This window comes from Ailuropoda melanoleuca, chromosome 6 (assembly GCF_002007445.2).
Source record: "Ailuropoda melanoleuca isolate Jingjing chromosome 6, ASM200744v2, whole genome shotgun sequence".
In the NCBI taxonomy this organism is placed as follows: domain Eukaryota; kingdom Metazoa; phylum Chordata; class Mammalia; order Carnivora; family Ursidae; genus Ailuropoda; species Ailuropoda melanoleuca.
This window is the reverse complement of record NC_048223.1, coordinates 125,364,310-125,386,861: the sequence shown is the minus strand read 5'-3', so window position 1 is coordinate 125,386,861 and position 22,552 is coordinate 125,364,310. Positions and strand designations below refer to the sequence as shown.

Below are 22,552 nucleotides of genomic sequence, written 5' to 3'. Positions count from 1 at the left end.
GGCTCATGACTACTGGGACCATCACAGAAAAGTGTCACTGGACCAGCGCATCTCATCCCGAAGGCCAAGGGGACCCCCTAGAAGTTAGTTAGGGGATCAACAATGGGTTTCCCAAAGCCATGAAGGGAAGGAAGGACCCCAGACAGTCCACAGTATTCTGTGGAGAAATTTCCTAAGAAAAAATTGCTTTGCATCCTGTTATTCTAACATAAACATCGTCACTACTGCCAAAGGTCCTTCTACATGGCTATACATCTACACACTTTGGCTTCAGCAACGTAATTATAATTTGGGGTTATTTTCACCGAACTCCATGTTCTTGCCTGAAACACTGTCTTTCATCACCACGGAGTGACGTTCAACGGCGTTGACTCCATAAACACACTATTTTCCCCGAGGCTGGATATCATGGCTCTTACCACTTTGGTAGGGAATGAGATTTCCTAAGGATAACAGAAGCCAAGGTCACGTCATGCCACAACTGTCTGAGGTGAGGTCCATGGATTTCTCTGATCTTGTGAAAAGGTGCACGGGCACAGGGCTTTCACACCCCTGCTCTGTATGCGCTAGGATGGCCCCCCAACACTCACACTTCTGGTTACCTGTTTATTCCATGAAACACGTGTGTGCAGTCTACGGACAAGCAGAAGGGTTATTCGGGTGTCACCTTTTTCATTACAACAAACACATGACACACTCTGACACCAACTGGTTATGTTAATAAAATTTCAAAGGCTCGCCAGGAAAGCAAGTTAAGTGATTTTCGAAGAAAATGAACCTATTTGAGATAGTTCCCAGGGACAGAGCTAAAATAGATCAGAGCCAAATGCTTACTCCCAGTGCCGTAAAATTACATCATAAACGTAACGCAAACCGATTATCACCCTGGTAGGATGTCACCCACATTTTGCAGTCACCAAGGGGGATCTTTACATATGAAAGACCAAGCACTAAACTCTCCCCTCTCTCTCCTCCCCAGTGTGGAGCTGGACTTTAAGCAGCAAGAAGACAAGCTGCAGCCAGTTCTGAAGAAACTCCACCCTTTTGAGGAGACTCAGGGTGTGCCTTCGCCTTACTCTCAGGAGCCCTACGCCGCTACTCCCAAGCAAAAATCCAAACCCGAATCTAAAAAGCATGGAAGATGGAAACTCTGGTTTCTTTAAAACTCATGGCGTGTGGATTCTAAAGGCCGCCTTTAAAACCCACTGGAGTTAAGTAAATCGTGTTCCAAAACGAATAGGATCGAGTGAGCCGTGGCTGGCTCAGACGCCTCCCACTTCCCACCCTGCTTACCAAAAAGGCCTTTGTACCAACAGATATGACCAGAAGCAAGGTAGCAAACGTCACACCTTGCCGGCTGTTCTTTGCCGTTCACGGATGTGGGATGTCAACTCTGAAATGAAGCTTATGTAGTCAAAGATGACACGTAAAAAATTCTATGCCCCCACCCCGCCCCCAGATCGGCAAGTGTGTTACATTACCGGCCTGCGAGACCGTGGGCTGTCACTCTGTACACAGCTAAAACTCATAATTACTTTTAAGCCTTTACTTTTACTTTTCTTTTTTTTTAATAATGAGAAGAAAAAGCAAGCCTTATGTTTGCAAAGGACTTCATTTTTATGTTTAATTTTGCAAATAAGCAGGGGGCGAGTGCCATTTTCAGCACATCAAATTCTGGAGAAAGCACAATTTTTTCAAGTGGTCGGAGACCATAAACAGTCTCTACAATGTGACTATATGTGTATTTGCCTTCACGTGCTGTAACGCTAAGCCAAGTGACCACATCCCAGTGTCACACCGACACCTCAAACTTAGCATTCTCCTCATCTTCAGACCTGCGACATGTTTACTGCTCATCTTCCAAATGGCCAGCAGCCAGGAGTCCCCCAAAGTCAGGACATGCCTTTAATCACTGATGTTGACAGGGTCAGAGCTATTGGACACTAAGCTTTCTTAGATCTCATTTTTAATCTTTTGGTACCCAAAGGCCAAATGATAAATTCTGGCAAGAATTTGAAAACACACAGAGAGATACACAATGGATAATACAGCCACCAATAAATTACAGGTGTTCTCTGCTGCCAGAAAGTGCTTCTGTGGATCAATTTTTGAGACATTGTTCATCACCAAAAGCATGGCCAGACGTTTCATACAATCCGTTCTGCTCCGTAACCACCGTGGAAGACCTGACCATCTCAAAGAGAAACCGCGTGTTTAGTTTAGCTGCTACAAACAAACACACTTAATGTCACCTACATCTAACCTATTAGTCAGTTATACTCAATGACATACCTAGGGGAAAGCTGTGAATCAAATGTTTTTAGGTATTTTTTAAATAAACAGTGACACTCAGAGTTCTCTTTTGATTACACATTGCAATATAAATCTTAGTTCCTTTATTTTTCCATGCATTCTTTTGCACCTTTGCAAGTATCTTTTTATAGAAATCAAAAGCCCCTCTCGTCTACGAATGACTTGGTCTGTCAAGTTTCTGCTTTTCACGATAGGAAGTAGGGAATCTTATTTTGCCTTTTTTTGTACAACTTAAATTTTGAATAGTTTGTGAACATACAAGAAAACCTAGTCTTCAAGTTTCTGTCGAAAAGTTTCACATCTAATCTCGTGCTGACATGGACACCTCATTGATTAGATGCCAAAAGCATAGTGGCTACCCTTGGTAAAAGGATCTCTACCTGCATTTTTCACATGGGAGCTATTTCTCGCCATGCATTTCCTCCTCACTCAACAGCAAATTTATCTTAGTTCTAAGTGTTTCAGTTCTACAAGGACCTAGTGATCAGCCATCAGACCTGGAATTGATAAAAATGAAGAGTGTACCCTATAAGCATTCTTTGGGGATCACTCACACTATACTGCAGAGGTACGCTTTAATTAAAAGAAAAACACACATCTTTTATGGAAACACTATGTGAGGATAGAAATCCTTGAATTATCAGTAAACAGAATTGAGAAATAATTTTGTGCAAGGGAAAGGACAGACACGTTGATCCTGTACCATGAAGGAAGTGCAATTGTTTCATGTAGACAAAAATTTTAAAAAAAAAAAGTGTTTCATGTATTTTATACTGTTTTTAACTAAAGTTATAAAAATGTTTGCAACAAGTTATATCCCCTTGTGTTTTAAGAATCCCGACTATCTCGGTGAATTGAAATAAGGGTGTTAGCAGCTTTCTAATTAGTGCTATAAATCTGTCTCAACAAGAGGGCATCCTAGTAAACAGAATGACTTCACTGTTTGAAAGCAGTCAAGACCAAAAAAAAAAAAAAAAAAAAAAAAAAAAAGAAAGAAAAGAAATTTTCAGCGTCAAAAAGGAAACTGAAGATAATTCCTATTTAAAACTAAAACTACCTTCAGAATAGAAAAAGAATATTTTCAAAATCATTTCATAGTTTAATTGCAATGTGTCATGAACAAATGCCTATTCTTCTCTTAGAAAGATTTAAGTAAAAACTTTGATACAAAACCAAGGTAAAAAGTACGGTGTTCCCTCATATGTACATGTACACATGGCATTACGTATAGAGATTAAATTATTATACTTGTCACTAAGTTCTTTATTAATTTTTAAATAAAAAATCAAAGGTAATGTTTTGTGTGGCTCTTAAACTTTTTTCATGGTCTCGATCATTTGGGAAAATAGAAGTAATCTAAGAAAGTAATAATAAAGGAAGGATCTTCAGGAGAGGAGATGGTGGTCAGGCGTCCGCAGGCTCACCTGGCCTGGCTGGAGAGGGCAGGGCTGAAATGCAGCTCGGGCAGTGCTTACCAGACCCTGGACCCTGGCAGGGGCTTTAGCCACCAGGAGGACAGGAAGACTTTTTAATGGCACAAAGCTTAATACAGGCTCACAGCAGGATCTGGCTAACTTGTGTAATTTTTAAAGACCCTCAAAGAGACAAGTGAACTCATCAGTGTTTCCAAGACAAATCCTGTAAGGGCCCCATGGAGACAGCTTCTCTCTAAATCAGCCACCAAGCAGGTCTCCAGCCACAGAGGATAGGCCAGCTCCTTCTTTCCTTCCTCTCTGGAGGGAGGAGGGGAGTGTGAGTGAAAGATCGACACCCAGTTGGGCTGAGCACCCTGTCCCTCCAGCAGAGACCAACCCAAAACTCGTGCCCTCTCCCAAGGGAGAGGTCCGCCTGGAAGCCTAGGAGCAGAGACCTCCCCACCCCCTTTCCCACTGACTGCACTAAGAGAGTCCACCTACCAAGATGGTGGGATCACTGAGGCAGAGACAGAGGCTCTGTTGCCCTCACACGCTCACCAGGGAAAGGAAGAGATGGGTGTTAACCCGTGTGCAGGGTGGGGAGGAAAACCCAGTGCGCCAACCTGCAGCATTCCGGGAAAAAAATACTCTAGGTCCCACTCTATACTCACTCTGAGCCACCTATGGGTGCTGTGTATACAAACTAGATAAGGCAAAGGGCATTCTGCCTCGTGGGTACTTTCCAAGTGACTGGTTTGCAACTGACCTCCAAGGAGGGGTCCCAGGGCCTCCGCACCTGCTCCTTGGATCTCAGGCCCTCCCCCAACCCCAGCAGAGTGTAACAGGCAAGAAACCAAGGTGTGGGAAAAGGGTGTAGGATGTGGGCAGAGTTGCTGGGGAGACGTGAGGTGGGCATAAATGCAGTCACATTTACGAACCAGCACCAGCTGCCTCCAGTCTCAGACAGTAACCAGGAGCCTGCCTGACGAAGCCATCCTCCCTGCAGGAGCACGGTAGCATGGCAGAGCTGAGTTTCACAATCCTGGATCACAGCTCAGACGATGCACCACCAAATCAGAGTGCCTGCTTTGTGCCTTTCGGAGAAGAGAGAACTGGGTCGTGACCGTGTCTGTTCCACGCCACCGGGAACAGCACGGAGCCACCACCAGTGGACTGACCGTTCCAGAGCGCTTTTATCAGCAGGTAAAATTTGACTTGATTACTAAGCGAGGCGGTTTCGTTGGCGAAGCGTCACCTAAAGATCACAGCAGCTACTTTCTGTACTGATCTATCTCCTTTTATCTAGAAAAGCTCTATCACTGGCACGTTTGGCATGAGATACGTGTGCGACCGATTTATTTACTGGACGAGTAACAGGATCCAGAAAAGTGTTCCATGCTGTGAACTGGTGTTAACTAAGCCCGTGACCATGTGCAGCGTACGTTTCGGCAGATAAGAAGGTCAAGTGAGAGCAGCATATTGCCTTTTAAGTCGCTTGATAATTAACTGAAGATACCTTTGTGGTTTAGTATGAATATGCAAGAACTGTGTGGAATATTTTACCCAGGCAGTGACATGGTGTTTCTTTCCTCTGCGGTAAATCCACAGTCAGGGACCAACCTTGAGAATACACTAGAAATGTGAGAAAGGCCAGGAAGAACTGGTGTACCAATACCTAATAAAAATGAGTGTGTATATATATATATAAAGCCATCACAGCTCCCACGTGCACACATGTCAGGCTATGGTTTTCTAAAAGCCGCAAGTCTTCAAGGTAGATTTATTGGCAAACATACCATCAGAGACACTTTCTATGACACTCATATAGAAGAGGGAAACACCATCAGTTTGGAACTTTTATAACATATTACTTTCGTTTGCAAATGAAGATTAAGAACAGATTTTTTTAAAAAGCACATTCATACCTCAACTTCTTTGAAAGAACAAACATCGCAAAATAGAATGTTCATGCACGGGGACGAAACCATCTTTGTGAAAATACTGGATCAGGAGTCCTGGTAAAAGTGCTCTCTCTCCACTGGGAGGCCAGTTCTAAGACACTCTTTTCCAAGTGAAGAAACATGTCAGATCCTTATAAATTACTGAGGCTCAAAGCACCGGTTCCCACTAACAGCATCTCCCCCACCAGTGACACCGATCTCACAATGAAACACACCCTGGGCCCATCAGTGTCGCCCCCCCCCCCCCCCCCCCCCTGCTCACAGCGGAGACAGAAAATACGTTCCATCACGGGAGTGGAGTGAATCAGGAGGTGTGCCGCTCACCAGAGGCACCATTTGCCCCATTTCCTAAGCCCTCCTGGAGAATTTTGCAAGGCCTTAGAAAAGGCCCACATTTTCACTTTAGTGAATTAGGAATTGCCAGTCTTCTGGTGGGTATCCAGGCCACAGAAAAATCTTTAAAAGTCCTTCTCACTCGATTACATTTTTAAAGGACCCATTAACAGAATATAAATCTGATCACTGGGAAGGAGCAGCAGAACCTAATATCACAGGAGGAGACACAGCCCTGTGGATGACTCATTTGGTCTTCTCTCAAGCCAGCTGTGCGTACAACTGCTTTATCCCAGCACAGACACACGCGCACGGGGGGAGGGGTGGAAGGGGTACCAGGTCACCCAGCAGAAGGCTGGTCATGCCATCTGTCCACAAACAAAAGCACCTAACCCAGCAAGGCTCAGAACCATATACCATGACGAGGAGCACTGCCCAACACTGAGGGCCCCAGAAACTTCCAGAAAGGAAGAGAAATAAAAAATCTGAAATCGGACAGTATTAAACTAAGCATATCTCTCAATCATTGCACAGAATCAAACCCCAGTGGGATAAAGACAGAATGGCATCTCAATTCTGTGGCAAGGTCACTGCAAGGCTTCTGGGTTAGGGCCTGTTTCAGGCACCTACAAGATCTACACTTCTGTACTTGCCAGATGCAATTTTATTTGTTAAAAAGTAGGATACTTAGGATTATGGCACATTTTTATCCTATGCATGAGATGCATTCCAACAGCTCATTTCATATGGAATGCTGAAAGGTATAAAATAAACTAAACAAACAATACACAATCAACTGAACAGTATTTAGGAAACACCACAGACACAGATAGAAAAGGCTCGGGACGCCTGGGTGGCCCAGTCAGTTAAGCAGCTGCCTTCGGCTCAGGTCATGATTCTGGGGTCCCGGGATGGAGTTCTGCGTCGGGCTCCCTGCTCAGTGGGGAGTCTGCTTCTCCTTCTGCCCCCACCTTGTGCGTGCTCTCTCTCTCTCAAATAAATTATATATTTTTTTTCTTTTTTTTTTAAAGGCTCACACTCTACGTCACAGATTCTCCAGTGACAGGGGAAGTCCCTCATTTCTCAATTCCATACATGAATAGATAGGAAAACTGTCAGCCCACAATAGCATTCCCAACGAGTAACATTCCGATGGAAACGGAGGCCACATTCCAGGTATTATTGTTGACAGCATCTAGGAATAAATCGTTACACGAAGCATAACTATTCAACACTTTTTTAATCACTTTAATTTTTAAATCCATTTCCAGTGATTACTTAGAATCCTTAAGCTGATTCATAGTTACACCATTTCCATTCCGTTTATGCAAAAACGAGTACAAACACATAGGGACTGGAATCCCCGTGTTACACTGGAATATTACAGCTTACCGAGGACACATCTGGAACCCATCCTCTGCCCTTCTACTCTAGAAGGTCCCCGATTGAGGTTTTTGTCCACCCTGCCAGGGCTATTTTTCTCTCCAGATCTTCCTCTAATCTAAATTCACAGAGCAACAGCAGTGACATTAAGAAGCTAATGCATAAATCTGCATCTGAGCAAATCGGAAAAGCAAGGTCAGGCACACAGAGCAGGACAGCGTTACCGTCTTCCCACTCTGTGGGCATCACAAGGGCTCAGGGTTCCTTGATGACTTCAAGGTTCTTCTAAAGAACTCACTTTAAAAGGTCATCGTCCTTCATGAAAACATCTCGATGCTGTTGCTGCCCATTGAGTAATTACAGCTTATTCGGAATCTATTTTTTTCTTTCGAGATTCTTTCCATGAGGGCCTTGTTGGTTTTACAGGAATCTCTGGACTCCTTTTAAAGAGAGTGAAGATGTTGGAATTGGGAGGCATCTGCTTAGGGCCTAAATCCCTTCCCTGCTTCTAGAGACTTCTATGGAAGAAAGTCAGGACGGTGGGGAATGGGCCTGGACATGGGTGGTTTGCTCCGCACCCCGGTTCCCAAACAGGGCCCTGAACCCCTCCTGACTGCCCAATAGGAACAGGACCCCAGCAGGGTAAGACTGAGTGAGGGTCCTCACTGTCATCCCCCCTTCTTCGAATATGCATGGGCTCCTCCTCAGGAACTCTGGAGGGGTCCTCTGAGCCCTTCGGGAAAGGGGCACCCAACCCCCCCTTCTACCTCCAGGAGATCCTAGCATGTGGCCCATGGAAATGACTGAATGGAAAGGTGCTTACTTACTTCGCTGGACAGCTGCCTCCCTACGTAGGATGAAGACCCAGGAGCAAATCACAGTCCCCTTCGCTACTTCCCGGACACCACTGAGGTGAGCCTCACGAGTACCAATCTTACAGAAAAGACTAGGAGAACCAGCTCCAGCACCAACCCCGGGCACCAAACCACAGCTTCCATGCCAGCTGTGAGATCTACAACTCTTTCTTCTGTCTCTGCAGGACATTTTCTGCAGTCACATAAGCACAGTAAAGTTGAGAATTAAATGAGAATCTTCCCACTCATTACACAGTGGCCAGCACAGAAATTAAGTATCAGTAACGTGCTGCTATCACGAGTGGTCACGACTATGGGCATCATGCCCAAGATGAAAACTTTCCCAAAGGACTCTGGGACCACATGGTCCGAGAGAAGACATCGTACTCCACCTGAATTGCTTGAGCTTTGCTAGATCCGTTGATTGAAAGCACCTTACAATCGCCACATTCCAAGCCTCGTCCAAACTTGTCTGAGTTCCTTCTTGCCTTGCTCATCCCAGTTTAACCTCCTTGCCGGCAGGGGATGGCGCAAGTGAACGCCCTGCTCGGGTCAGGCCCCTAACCCTAGAACTATCTCCTCAGTTCACTGGTCCCGACCCTGGCCACCACCCCCATCTGCCCATCACCTACTCCCTGCAACCCCACGGTGTCATCATGTCACCGCCACCTCTGTACTCCAGCCAATTCTAACAGGGGTCATCTTAGGAGAATGGCAGCAAACTTGGTTCAAATCAAGCCACACATCATCCATCCCACCTCTGGGCCCCTCAGAGGTCCACAACAGGACAGTATTCCAAGGACAGCCATGGCACAACCCAGCACCAGCTCCTGGGGGTGATCCTGGAGTCACCTCACGTCTTACTCCATGGGCCCCATCTCCACCACCTATACAAAGGTGTTAAGATTACACAAAAGAACATGATAAGGTAGACAAATCCACTACCGCAGAATAATGGAAAAGTCCACTGCAAATAAAACCAACTTACACGGAAATATTTTATTTCCTAATTTATACATGTGATCGTCCAAACCTAAATGAGACATACCTTAAAAAGGAAAATCTGAACATAACATATTCTGAAACTCTGAAGCATGAAGTATGCTGTCTTACTGGATGGAAACATACTAAGGCAGCAACTGTCCCACTTCTGTGCCTCACATCTGTGTGATTTCACCCAAAACCGCATGCTTTCCTGACGCCAGCCACAGAAACCAAACAGATCCAATGCTACTATGTTCTTGCCTTGTTGCCTCAACAGACATGCATGTCACCTTACTTGTCCCCTCCCAGGATGAGCAGAAAGAATTATGGTCACACAGGTAAGACCGAGGTATCTAGTCTGGTTGCCAATGAAAATTCTTTAACTGGATGTTTTATTCCTGGATTTGAAAAAAAAAATTTTTTTTTAAATACCATCAACCAAACTTAGTAAAAGGGTAACATGTACTAGAAATGGGGGGAAGTAAAAGAGACCTATGTGTGCATTTTTTGCCCAAGAAGTCAAACTTAAGGATAATGGTTGGAAGGAGAATGGTAAACTCTGGGGGAAAAAACTCCCATTATACAAAACTTGAAAAACTATCGAAATTATTATTAAAACTTTCCTGAGAAAAATCACAGATGCCACTGCACGCCTCAGTCATCTGTACAAGAGAAACGTCTACAATATATCAGAGTAGACAATAAAATACCTGGGTTGGAGCACCTCAATTACTTTTTAAGGTCCTTCATAAAATTTTATTAATGGCATCTTAAATGTAAATACATAGAAAGAAACCACCAGAAGAATAAAGACTTAGAAGAAAATACATATCCTTTGCTAGAAGTAAATTACAAGTAAACTAGAATCAAATGTTTGTCTCCAAAATGTTGGTTTGCTGACCCTTCAACTTTGACACTTGCTTCTAGAATCATGGAAAATCAGCCTATTTTATAGACCAGACTGTGACTAAATGCATGTCAACTGCTTGCTACAACGCAGTAAAACAAGCTTACTGTCAAAAGGCAGCTGGAAAAGGACCAGGTGGATTTTCGGGCATAAGAGTAAGTGACATGCCTGAGAAAGATGGTGTTGGCCACCATTACACACCCAAGCACACGTCACTGAGCACTTACAATGAGTTCGGAATCCCGCCCCATGGAAATGACGGTTCGGTTCACTGTCCGAAGAAGTTTCTCCATGATTATCTGGACATGCCTCTGAGTTGGACCCTGAAGGAAGACACACCAGTGAAAACCAACACCTAAGACAATCATCAGCATGCAAGTCCTGGCAGCTGTCACTGAATCCACTTACCCTGTAAAAAGTAAATCAATTATAACCCTTAACGAGATGAAGAATGGCCCTTGTCAAAGGCAAAAGCCTTCACAAAGAAAACACAAGGCATCTTATTAATTATAGACCATTAATGGTAATTTGTTATATAATCATAGTAATTTAATTTAAGCAAAACTTAAAAATAAAACAAATCTGTGTAAATAATGTAATGTTTATGATCCCTCATTAGCCCACCAATCAGTGTTCTAGAGACACTTGTCCATCTGTAAATGGGAAGCAGGCTGATAGCAAACCACAGATTGCTCTGCATGTCAAGTCTGCATAACCTGCGGAACAAGCGTATTTATTTATTTATTTATTTATTTATGCACACTATCTAAAATTCATAGTGCCATAGATTTTTATCCCTTAGTAAAAATTTGCTCTGTTAGTTTGTGTGTGATGGGATTCTTGATTCTTCTCCATGAACTTGGACCCTGTTTAGGTATGTCCTCTAGGAGCTCACATACAAGGCCAGGACAGGCACCAACTCCACTACGTGGTTGGGCCACACAGCTTCTTCACTTCCAACCTTCTCCCCTTTAAGAAAAGGGAAGGCCCCAGAATGGGGCCACTGGAGGCTGGCTGCTGGATTAAGGCTTCTAAAACCTTTCAAAGGCAGCTCCCCTGGAAGAGCTGATGTAGTCACCCTTGCTACGAAGTGATTTCATCTGATCTCTTTCTTCAGTGACACTAACCAGGCTCTGAGAGCAAAAGCCATGCGAAAAGGAAGTGGGCAGGACAGGTACGTGCATGCGTTGACTGCGAAGGTGTCCAGAGGTCATGTGGGGGAGAGCAAAGATTAAACCCTGCTGACCTTTAAAACCTGGCCCATCTGTCTCCTGCTAGAGGCGCAGATGGATGGACAAGGAGCTGCATGCCTTTCCAGACACACCCGGAGAATTTGAGTTCATGGGTGTGTGCACGGGTGCACAAATGTGTGTGTGGGGGGGAGGGGGGTTTATGTTGGGGATCGGAAGCCAAAGGGTCAGATTTTCCATATGCACTTGCAACAACTTCTGATTGAGGAAAAAGGTCAGTGGACTAAGCATAGAATCTACTCAAACAGAAAAGGAAATACCATTTATAAAGAAGAAAAAAAAACCCAGCTAAAAAAGTACGAAAGGAAATTACATGTGGGGAGAGGAATATGGGAAAAGAGGCAGAAATCCATTCTCAAAACTCTCAGAAGCACCAATACTTAGGAAAAAAAAAAACTGTGCATGGATTAAATTAAGAATTGACAAAAAGAATATAGATAATTAGCCTCCATTTATTTCTAATTTTTAATATCAAAGCCATTTTCTGATCTTAAGGATCAAAATCTGTCTTGGGGAGGCATTCACCTGAGGAAGTCAGGGGAAAAACTTAAAGATTTTTTAACTTGGAAGAATACACATTTTAATATTAGTATCACACTTTATACATAAATAAAAGTCATTGAAGGGTATCCCCCAACAGAGAGAGAGAGGCTAACCCTTAAAATTAAGGTCATTTCTTTTTAAACGAATCCAGTGCGCCTTTGTGCAGTGAGGCGGGGACTCGTGGGGACTATATGGGGACCCCTCCTGCCGGGACCTTGAAGGCAGCCTGAGAAAGCGAGGCCATTACTCACCACGTCCTTCCGGTACAGAACCTCCAGGATGTGGCTAAGCAGCTGGCAACAGGCCTCCAGGTCTTCCTGTCTCTCCAGATGGTACTTGAGCTGATCCGTCATCATGGGAAGCAGGATCTCTCTGCAGTCTGCAGGGGACATGGGGCTGCCAGTCAGCAGGAGAACCACCAAGATACAACTCTATTTGCTAGAAGCTTGTTTTCCTAGCACGTTACATTGTATTCAAGCATGTTACATTTACTTTCTTCCAAATGTGAAACTGACATCTGGAGGGGGTCAGATGGCTGTATGGGAGGAAATCACTTATCCTGCTTTGTAAATACTTTGCACACAAGCACATGTGCGCACATCTATGTGTGTATCTCTTTGTAAATATACAAAAATAATCCACAAACATATATAAACACATTGACACATACATCCCCTAGTGTGCACATAGATACAAACACAAACACACCTGTTGGGGTTTTGCCTAATTTTCTGCACCAAACTATAAATGTATTGATTTACAACTTTGAAAGAAAAACTAGTTACAACAAAAATTACCTGAATTGCAGCTACTCTTATTTTCTCTGAGGAGGACCAAAGCATGGTTTCCTTCTACTCCCATATGCCTCGTAAATAAAGGTTTCTGAGCTCAGCCGGGTCATAACCAACTAAATTCCCTGCTTGATCTTTGCTCACTCTGGGACAACTTTCTGCTAGGCTCACACCTGCAGGGACAGTTTGCTGAGAGCTCAGACTCTAAGGTTCTGGAGAGAGGTTTTCGGAGGTAACATTCTCCTCCCTTCCTAACAGGTATTTTGAGCAGTTCCCATTAGCTCTCTGAGTCTCGGATTGCTCATCTCTAAGAGACGTGGCACTAGCTACTCACAGGCTTGGGGTACAGTGTACTCCTAACAAGGTTAAGTGTGAAGGCCTGGGCCTCGTTAGGTGCTTAGGACTAGGTACCTGCTATTAGGACATAATACAGATACAGGGGAGGAGCCACAGCCTCTCTCTGGCCTCCCAGACCCCCGCGCTAAGGCACAGGCATGTGAAGGAGGGAGCCGAGAGGAACAAGCACTGAGTTTGGAGATGAGAGTCAGGGAGGCCTCCGTCAGGGGGGCAGTACCTTCACTGCTGGCAAGAGGAATAGTAATTTCTCGCATGGGGCAGGCAATCAAAGAATGGGAAACCTGTACACAAAGGCAGGCAGGCAGGCACATAGGACACATTCAAGCGGCACATGCACAGTTGAGGGGGGGGAGAAGAGGGGCAGGATAAAAGGCCAGACAGGCAGCTGGAAACCAGTATGAACATGACGGCCAAGGTGGAAGGAAGCTGAGAAATGGAACATGTTGATGGGGGAGCTAAAGGGGGAGAGATGTGAGCAGCTTTAAAGGCTAGAGACCCTGTGGGATAGTGCATGGGGAAGGCAGTGGAGACAGGAGGGGAGAAACCTCAGTTAGCTCCTGCGATTGTCCAGGCAAGATAAAGGAAAGCCCTGACGTCCTGTGCAGTGGTGAGTTTGAAAGAGGCCTTGAACAAGAGAAAACTGAAGGCTGGCAGGACACAGTGCTTAGTGATGGACGGTGGCAGATAAAGGAGAGTCCAACCCAATGATCAGCATCCTGGGAATGAGTGTGTCATCCAAGGAGCCATGTGATGCCACCCAAGGAGAAGAAAGTGGGCAAACAAGTCTATTTTAAAAAGAAAGAGAAAAGGACCAGGGTTCAGTTTGGACAAGTTGAGTTTTATTTGCCTATTGGACACCCAAGTGGCTCTCTCTACTAGGCAAATGGAGAAAGAGTTCTAGATGTTATTTCTGGCTTAGAAATGCAGATTAAAGAATCATCAGCCTCTGAGCAGTAATGAGAGCCAAGAAGACTATCAAAGGGAACATGAAGAATGAGCAGAATACCCTGACCAGCATCAGGATGTAGGTACAAGAACAAGAGAGGTGCAGGACACAAAGGTGGAGAGAGCAGGGATGTGGGGACAGAGACAAGTGACATCCCCCAAAGACAGAAAACAGAGTAGTCAATGTGGCCAAATATGGCCACAAGAACAGATGGAACAGAAAAGGTTTGGGATGTGGCAGTAAGAGGCACACAGACCTCCTGAGGCAGCTTCCAGGAGTGGCCGAGCGGGGATGAAAAATGGGTATAAGGGACACAGATACAGCTCCCGGGAACACAGCTGTGTGATGAAGGGACACTTGGACATAAGGACCAAAGAATGTTCAGGTTGTCGTTTGCTTTTTAGATAAGAGCAGAGAAGAGGATATTCAGAAAATTAAAGAACAATAAGGAAACAAACACAAAGGAGATTAAAGACAAAATGTAATTACTAATTGTCTCTTCCAGTTGGGAAATCCCATTTAACTCCAGTATCACCCTCCCTCCAACATGAGCTATCTGTTCTTACCACCCTAGTTCTGCTTGTGAAATCAGCCCAGGCACTGCTGTTCCCTTTAAAATGCAGAGCACGAGAGAGAAGATGGCAGAGCTCTGAAACATTAGATATACTTAGCTTGTTTTTAGGATTTTATATTTTGGGGCTTACGTTAATGACACATAAAAGCATGTTTTGCACTAATGTTTCTTGAATTTTTTTAATAAGAAAAAATGGAGCATGCAACATTGAAATGGTTCTTGCAAGTATGCTGAGACCCACTTAGTGAGAAGATTTCCCCAAGGACTACATGGTAGTGAAGACCCAAGGGTGCAGTTGGGAGACACGAGGACCAAGAAATAGCACAAACCTTCTGTTCCACCTACTTCCAGGGAATCGCATATGAGATGCTCATGATAATAAGGCTTTTTCAATTTCCCACTTTGATTCATCTCCTGAAAAGGACAATAGCAGCTCCATTTTTCCAGAGAGAGTTTTGTCCAGTGCTTATATGATTTCACTTGTTGACAATTAGAGTAGTCGATACTTAACATGTGAGGTGCTGACACGCTATGTAGCTTCTGGACAGAGCTCAGGCTCACCTTACTGGCTGTAATGTCAGGAATCACCAGAGGCCAGGGAGCGAGACACACAGCACATGGAGAGGCGCTATCCTGTGGGGACCATGAAGGACCCTCCATGTCTGTGTTCATGGATGTCAGGGGCCCTCACAGGATTCCCTTACCTTCTCAGCCAACCCTCCCTGTGATGCCAATGGATGAAGTCAGACTCCCATGGACAGCCTCTCCCCAAATACCCAGCCCTATAAACTCAAAAGGGAAGTGCTCCAAAGAACTAAGGCCTGCAGTCAGGGTACCACCATGCACAGGTGTCAGAGAGCTGCCAGAGTTCCAAGCCAGTCCAAGAGAAATGCCACAAGAAAATTACCCGTGGCAGTGAAGCCAGCCCGAAAGTGCATCAGTTCCAAATGCTGACCCACCGAACACAGGAATCCCATAAGCACCCCAAGCCCAGTGTCTTTCCTACAGAATCTCAACGCTCACAAATGACATCTGTCCTCACCAGCTCTTGACATGCTGACCTGAACCACAAGACCACATTCATTGTAAAGACTACACACCAACCTCCTCGAACCCAATAGGCTGGAAGGTCTCCTGGCAAACCTGTCTGGGTCCAACCCTGCTTGCGTCCATCCTCACGGTCCCTGGCAGGACATCTCCAGGATGACGGTCTTCATTCCCTTCTGCCTGAACACATCACCCAGCGTGACCACCTCACCAGGGGGCCAAGCCCTTGACCACCCCTGTCCACTGGTTCATCCTTACTGCTGCCACCATCAGGGAGGTGAGTCAGATTTCCAAGACATCTCAAAGGAAGAACTTGGAGCTAGAAAGCCCTGAACGCTGACAACACGATAAAGGAAAACAAATGACTATCAGCTGGGCAAAACAAGCGTAGGAGGAACCCAACAGAAGTAGAAGGCCAGTCCAGGCTGGGGGAGGAGTGTGTCTGTGAACAGTCTCAGAAAATCAGAGGAACACAGTTCAGACTCAGAGATGGCAGAAATGTCCCTCTAGGCACCAGGACCCAGAGGCCCTGGCCGAAATCCATCTCTTATCACCCCATCTATCTGTCATGCTGGACAGGCAGCTGTTGACTTCCCCATTCTCAGAGGTAATTGAGTATGTTAGTGTCATTTGTCAGAATTACTCCAGGGTGAAGAAGTGACGGCTGCCCTGTTCATCTTCAGCAGGAGATGCTGTTAGCCATCTTCTGTTACCCGGCAGGAGCACCCACCTTTTCCCCAAACCAGGGGTCTGCGTGATAGCTGCACCTGTTTGTAATCCAGCTTCTCTTGATGAGAAATGACAAAACTTTTTGGAAACTTCACTGCCATTTTGTCACATGGAAAGGCATTTCATTCTCTTGGCCCCCTGAGAATATAAAAATCATCCTCCTGGTGGACCCATAACCACAAGCTGGATGTTTCCAGTAGCCACAGGAGAACTGTAGCTCATCTGTCCTTCCTCACCCTCCCCACCCAGGCTGGTCACGGTCAAGTGGGGAATGGGGAGCATCACCCTTCATTGGAAGGATGAGGGGAGCCAATGCTCGCAGAAGGACTTTATGAAAGCAGGCTGACACCCCAGTGTCAAAGACCACCACCTCCCAACCCCAGAACGGAGCTCTGGAGATGGTCAGACAACGTACCCAGGCTTTCCTCAAAGACCACACTGATCTCCCCAGGCATCTCATGAAGGTGACCAAGGACAGAGGGTCACAGGGTAGCAGCACTCCTGAGAAACACGTGCCAGCCCCCCAGGAAGAAAGGCAATGCCCCAGAGACCTGGAGAGGCCAAGGGGACCAAAGCTGGAGGCTGACCGATCAACACACCTTGTTGGTAACTGATGATCTGTAGGCCCCAGCATGGCCCACAGGCAGACCGGGGTGCAGGAGGGCCCAGGACATCTGGTGTGCAGACCACCGTAAATGACCACTGGTTCTACAATCCTTGCAGGGATGCGATCTCCATGAGAGCAGAGGGCTTGTTCTCACCCAAGGGGGGTAGCCCCCACACATACACTAAGACCTGATTGTGTGCATGTGTGCTCCTCCTAATAGGACAGCTGTCACACGTGTCCCTTGTTCTTGGTCTGTAAACCACAGCGCTTGACTCCTGTTTGGTGGGAAAGAGGGACCTGCGGTCAGAGCCCACCCCCTCCTATCCTCGGAAAACATCAGAGAGAAAACGGCATCATAACAAGATCCCCCATTTCGGGTGACCCAGTTTCACAGGACGGCGCGTGTGCAGGCACACACGTGTGCGTGCGGATGCATGTGTGAGAGCTGGTGTGGGTGGTGTACAGGATCAAGTGACAGGTGTGCGGAGAGAAGCCAGTGTGCCTCCCCGTGCTGTCCCAGCTCCTCAGCTGCCCCCCCCACCCCGGGCCCAAAGGACACAGTCCCCAACCTCATCTCTCAAAGGGGGTCTCATAGTCCACATGTGACTTCCAGCTTCTTCACGAGGTGGTGGGCACAAATTCTAAGTGACTCACAAGTCTCTCAGATTTTACGAATGAGTCCTGACAAAAAATGTAGAGCACAGAAGAAGGTACACCACATGCACTCACTACACACATACATTCATATCACAAACACACATACACATGCACACACTCACTACACTCACAGCACTCATACCACAAACACATATGCACACCATAAATATGCCACAATCACACCACACTCACACCACTCACTACACACACATACCACACATACACACGACACAACACGCACACTCACACATTACATCACACACAGCAAACACACATTTGTGCCTGCAATGAAGAATTTTAAAGCATCAGACGCAGTGTCTGACAGCCAAGAAAGAAGAATCTCCTGTCATATTTTGAATGTCCCAACTTGGTGTCAAGGAAGGAGTACCCTTCCCTATGAACAGAGTGCCATTTCTCTACCATGACTGATGCCAACAGTCCAATTAGGTTCAAGGCAGATGGCCTGGGAAACTGACAATAGCACCCCAAAACAAACAAACAAAACTTTGCATTTTAACAGAAAATACATTTTAAATAAACTACCCACACATAACCATTTGGAAAACAGCTACAATAAATATTTGACTGGAAGGCTAGGAACCTGGGTCACTCTTCAATTTGGGGAAAGCCTTTACTCTCAGTGAAGGTTCAGTTTACCCAGACACATGAGGAAATGATAAAATCCACCCCGCTTACTCTTTGCTTTGGATCTTGCAAGTTACCTCTACTTTCTAAGCCTTAATTTTTTTTTAATTGTTTAAAGATTTTTTATTTTTATTTATTCGACAGAGATAGAGACAGCCAGCGAAAGAGGGAACACAAGCAGGGGGAGTGGGAGAGGAAGAAGCAGGCTCATAGCAGAGGAGCCTGATGTGGGGCTCGATCCCATAATGCCGGGACTACGCCCTGAGCCGAAGGCAGACGCTTAACCGCTGTGCCACCCAGGCGCCCCCTAAGCCTTAATTTTTTACCTCCAAAATGGGGCTGTGTTTACTTCTGAAGTTCCCTGTGAGAATCAAGATGATATAGTGTATGCATATTACCAATGGGAGCATTCAATAATGGGAGCTCCCAATAACAATAATAGAAACAATATCATTATACAATGTCAGCCTTTTCAACAAAAAGTACACAAAGACGAACGCCTGAGAGCTGCACTATCCAAGAGGGCAGCCAGTGAGCCCTTGAAATACAGCTGATGCCACGGAGGAATGGAATTCAAATTTAGTTAATTTTTAAGTAATTAAAACGTAAATGTAAAAAATGATACTTGCTTATTGGAAACATTAGTAAGGAAGACTGGAACAACTTGAGTATGGGAATTTACTTTTCAGTAGTAAATTTTATGAAATGTTCAAAACACAGATTAAGTATCTGTGATGAAAATGTAGCATCCAAATTGAGATGTGCTATTGGTGTCAAAAACACACTGGATTTCAAGACTCAGTGTGGAAAAAAATAAATGGAAACCAGGTCATTAGTAATATTTAGATTGAACTCATGTTGAGATGAGATTTTAGATAAATCGTTAAAATTAATTTCAGGAATTGCTTTGTACTTTTTTTTTTCCCTAACTGTAGCCTCTAGAAAATTATAAATTGCATATGTGGCTTTCATTGTATTTGTGTTGGACAGCCTGGTCTCGGAGTACGCTAGGAAGCAGATGTTAAAGACCTCCTATGTGATTTCTCATTTTAATGAACTGGTGTTCATCACTGGAAGGAGAATGAAGGCCACCGCAGATCCCTCCTATCAGATGTCTCTTCACATGGATGTGACCGCAGGGCTTGGGACTGCCCGATAGTCTGAGTCGAGGCAGACATAGAACCCACAAGGAGGCCAGAGCTAGCTAGCAGTTCTCCTGATTTTCCCCGCCGGATGAGGGAAATGCGGGCAGCCCAGTGGACCCAAAATCCACACAAGTCAGCTGTGGGGATCAGAGGTCCCAGCCTCCCTTCCACAACCCCCTCTCCCAGTGTGATCCACTATGATTACAGACAGCAATAATTCGACATCTGTTCATCCTCAGCAGTGCGGGCTCAAGCCATGATGATTAATGCTCTGGTAATGGGCACAAAGTAAAAAATATTAATCTTTATAAAAGGTATTCAACAGGCATCATCAGCTTATAAATGTCCAAGCAGAATATCCGTCTATAACCCCATTACGGCTCTACATTAAAGCAAGATGCAAATACGGGAATTTGTCCATTTAAAACATTCATTTTATGAACACTGAGTAATGTGCTGCTTAATTTTTAGTTTGGTCACATTAAACAAATGATCCATAAAGTGCATTTAATAACCTTGAGTCTGTTACATAGAATTGAGATCCAGATTAACACTTTTAATGAGAATTAAACAGTAGGAGCTATATAAATGGGGGATGCTTGTTACTCATTTGTTATAGACACTCATCTTATTTTTCAAATATCTGAGAACTCTGTACCCACATGATTCAATTTGTTCAAATGATTTTCTCCCTCAAGTCTTCAAACAACAGAAATACAGGAAATGGGGTTGGAGTCAGCAATGGAAGGGATCACAGGAGCCATCTACTTATGTCCAGATTAACAGATGGGGGTACCAGGCGCCAGAGAGAAGGGATGTGCGGGGACTGAGCCACTAAGCAGCCGAGCCAGAACTAGGTGCCTGATCCCAAAGCCGCAGTACCTTAGAATAAATGACACATGCATGTAACCACATGTGGTACAGGCATCTTTAAAAGTCAAATGAAGATTACATTTTTCCAAATATCATTTTAACATAACAAGTCATAATCATTGCTAGTACCAGGAGATTCAATTCAAACTGAGCAACCCTAGGTATGCCATCTTTCCTTTTTGGATTTCCTTTTCAATTTCCTTTTCCATTTTTCCTCTTTTTCTGTGAAATGAAGTAAATACAAATGCCTTGCACCATGTTTCTATCCCTATCATCTGAAAACACCTTCATAAATATTTTGGTTAGAAGCTCCTCAGTGCCACTTGGCTGAGTGCTGAAATTACCAGAAATAAGATAATCTGCATGTCAGCTTTGAGGTACCCGATGTCATGGAATTTTAATTGAGAGGATGACATTAAAATTAAAAGAATCCATGGGGCGCCTGGGTGGCACAGTCGTTTCAGCGTCCAACTCTTGGTTTCTCCTCAGGTCATGATCTCAGAGTTGTGAGATCGAGCCCCATGCTGGGCTCCGTGCTTATGGAGTCTGCTTGAGATTCTCTCTCTACCTCTCCCTCTGCCCCTCTTGCCCATGTTGTCTCTCTCACACAAATAAATAAATAAAATCTTTTTAAAAGAAATAAATTAAAAGAATCTTGGAAATTGGAAGGAGAACATGGTAGCATATAGACTATGTAGCATATAGACTATATATCAATGGGAAAAGTAGCTTATCAAAGACATCTTCTGGATGAAGCCACTGGACCTACTACAATATATGTCATCTTTTTGGAAGAAGGAATGGGGCAGCAGATATTTTGTATCTCTTGGTTTTGAGAAGTTTAATAACAGGAGTTAAACATTCATTAGTATTGTAGTAATAACTAATTGTAGTAATAACTAATTTTTCAGAAGAAAGAAATGAACGAACAACCAATGGAGAAAAATCACAAATGAGTCCCATTTACAAGTAGATGAAAAAAGTAGAAAGAGTCAAGTAACAGAAGACTGTGTGGGAAGTGCCAGTCAGGCCAGGAGTCTAGTCTCTAGGTGGATGGAAGTGCATTAAGGAGGTGGCTTGGTAAGCTCAGAAGGAATTCTACAGGTCTGCCAGTCCTTGGGCAGAATCTTACCATGTGGAGGATGAGAAAACAAAGAAACAATATACAGGACTGGAGTGTGGTGTGCATTTTTTTAACCAGGAGAATGAAGGTAGCCAAGAACAAAGGTCTTGGTCAATGTACTTCAGTACACACTCAGTGTTTTGTTACTATGCATGTTTCTTCAGATCACTGGATATAACTGCCATCTGTCACTCAATAGATTCCTAAGAACTCTATAGCTCATTCTAGCCTTGCTTATTTAAAAATATACAGGGCCATACTGAAATCTGAGGATTGCTGCTTCAATGATCACTACGCTCTGTCAAGCTTACATCTCATTCACTTTATGGAAAAGACAAGAGTTGCTTAGCATCGTAGCCACATTTGTTGCACCTAAATGGAGCTTCTGAGCTTTGTACTGATTAAGATTTTCATAAATGTCTTCTCATGGTGGTAGATTCTTTGTAAATAAATTGGCTTCCAAGACTGAGTTGACCAGCTAAGAGTAAAAAAAAACAAAAAAAACAAAAAAAACAAAACAAGAAAAACCATAAACTACAACAACGACCAAAAGCCCACAACCTCCTGCTTGACGTGACAATGAAATGTACATGTTAAAAACAGTGTCAAAACCATATGGTCCAGTCCACTCCATCTTGAGGGATGGTCTGTGCACTCCGGGAAAGGTTTATGCAACAGAAAAAGAATGGGGTCTTCAAGGAGAACCTGGGAGAAGACAGACTGCACTGGGGCTCCTCCAGATGTCCCAGGCAAGTTACTGTAGGTAACGTATCATGCAGGTACAGAGCTAATCTCATGTGGTTGGAAGGAATCATGAACTGGGGAGACCCAGAAACTTGCCATCCTGATGCCCTGTATGAGCATGAACAGATACAGGACAACAGAGGCTGCCTCTTCTAAGGTTGCTCTTCTTGCTCCCAACATCAAGCAACAAGGATAGGAGCCCACCCAGAGACTATGATAAAGGCTGGACCAACTACACCCTGAGGAACTACCAATTTGATCACAGATAAAAGTCCACACACACACACACACACACACACACAAAAGGAGAAGAAAACGGTACAAAAACTTCATGAGCACAACACTGCATTTTTGCTTATTTATTTTGCATA

The 22,552-nt window shown here is 44.6% G+C and overlaps 2 protein-coding genes across 2 annotated transcripts in view; one reads left to right on the top strand and one right to left on the bottom strand.

Moving 5' to 3' along the window:
* The window catches only part of INSYN2A (inhibitory synaptic factor 2A), a 49,702-nt gene extending 48,499 nt beyond the window's left edge, over nt 1–1,203 (top strand). Inside the window, exon 4 of the mRNA XM_002916129.4 lies at nt 980–1,203. Within this exon, the coding sequence (XP_002916175.2) occupies nt 980–1,163 (184 nt within the window). The 3' untranslated portion in view covers nt 1,164–1,203. The remainder of the gene's footprint in view (nt 1–979) is intronic.
* The window catches only part of DOCK1 (dedicator of cytokinesis 1), a 468,169-nt gene that overhangs the window by 293,136 nt on the left and 152,481 nt on the right, over nt 1–22,552 (bottom strand). The window contains exons 26-27 of the mRNA XM_034663641.1: nt 12,195–12,322; nt 10,378–10,473 (exon numbers count right to left, since the gene is read on the bottom strand). Of these exons, the coding sequence (XP_034519532.1) occupies nt 10,378–10,473; nt 12,195–12,322 (224 nt within the window). The remainder of the gene's footprint in view (nt 1–10,377; nt 10,474–12,194; nt 12,323–22,552) is intronic.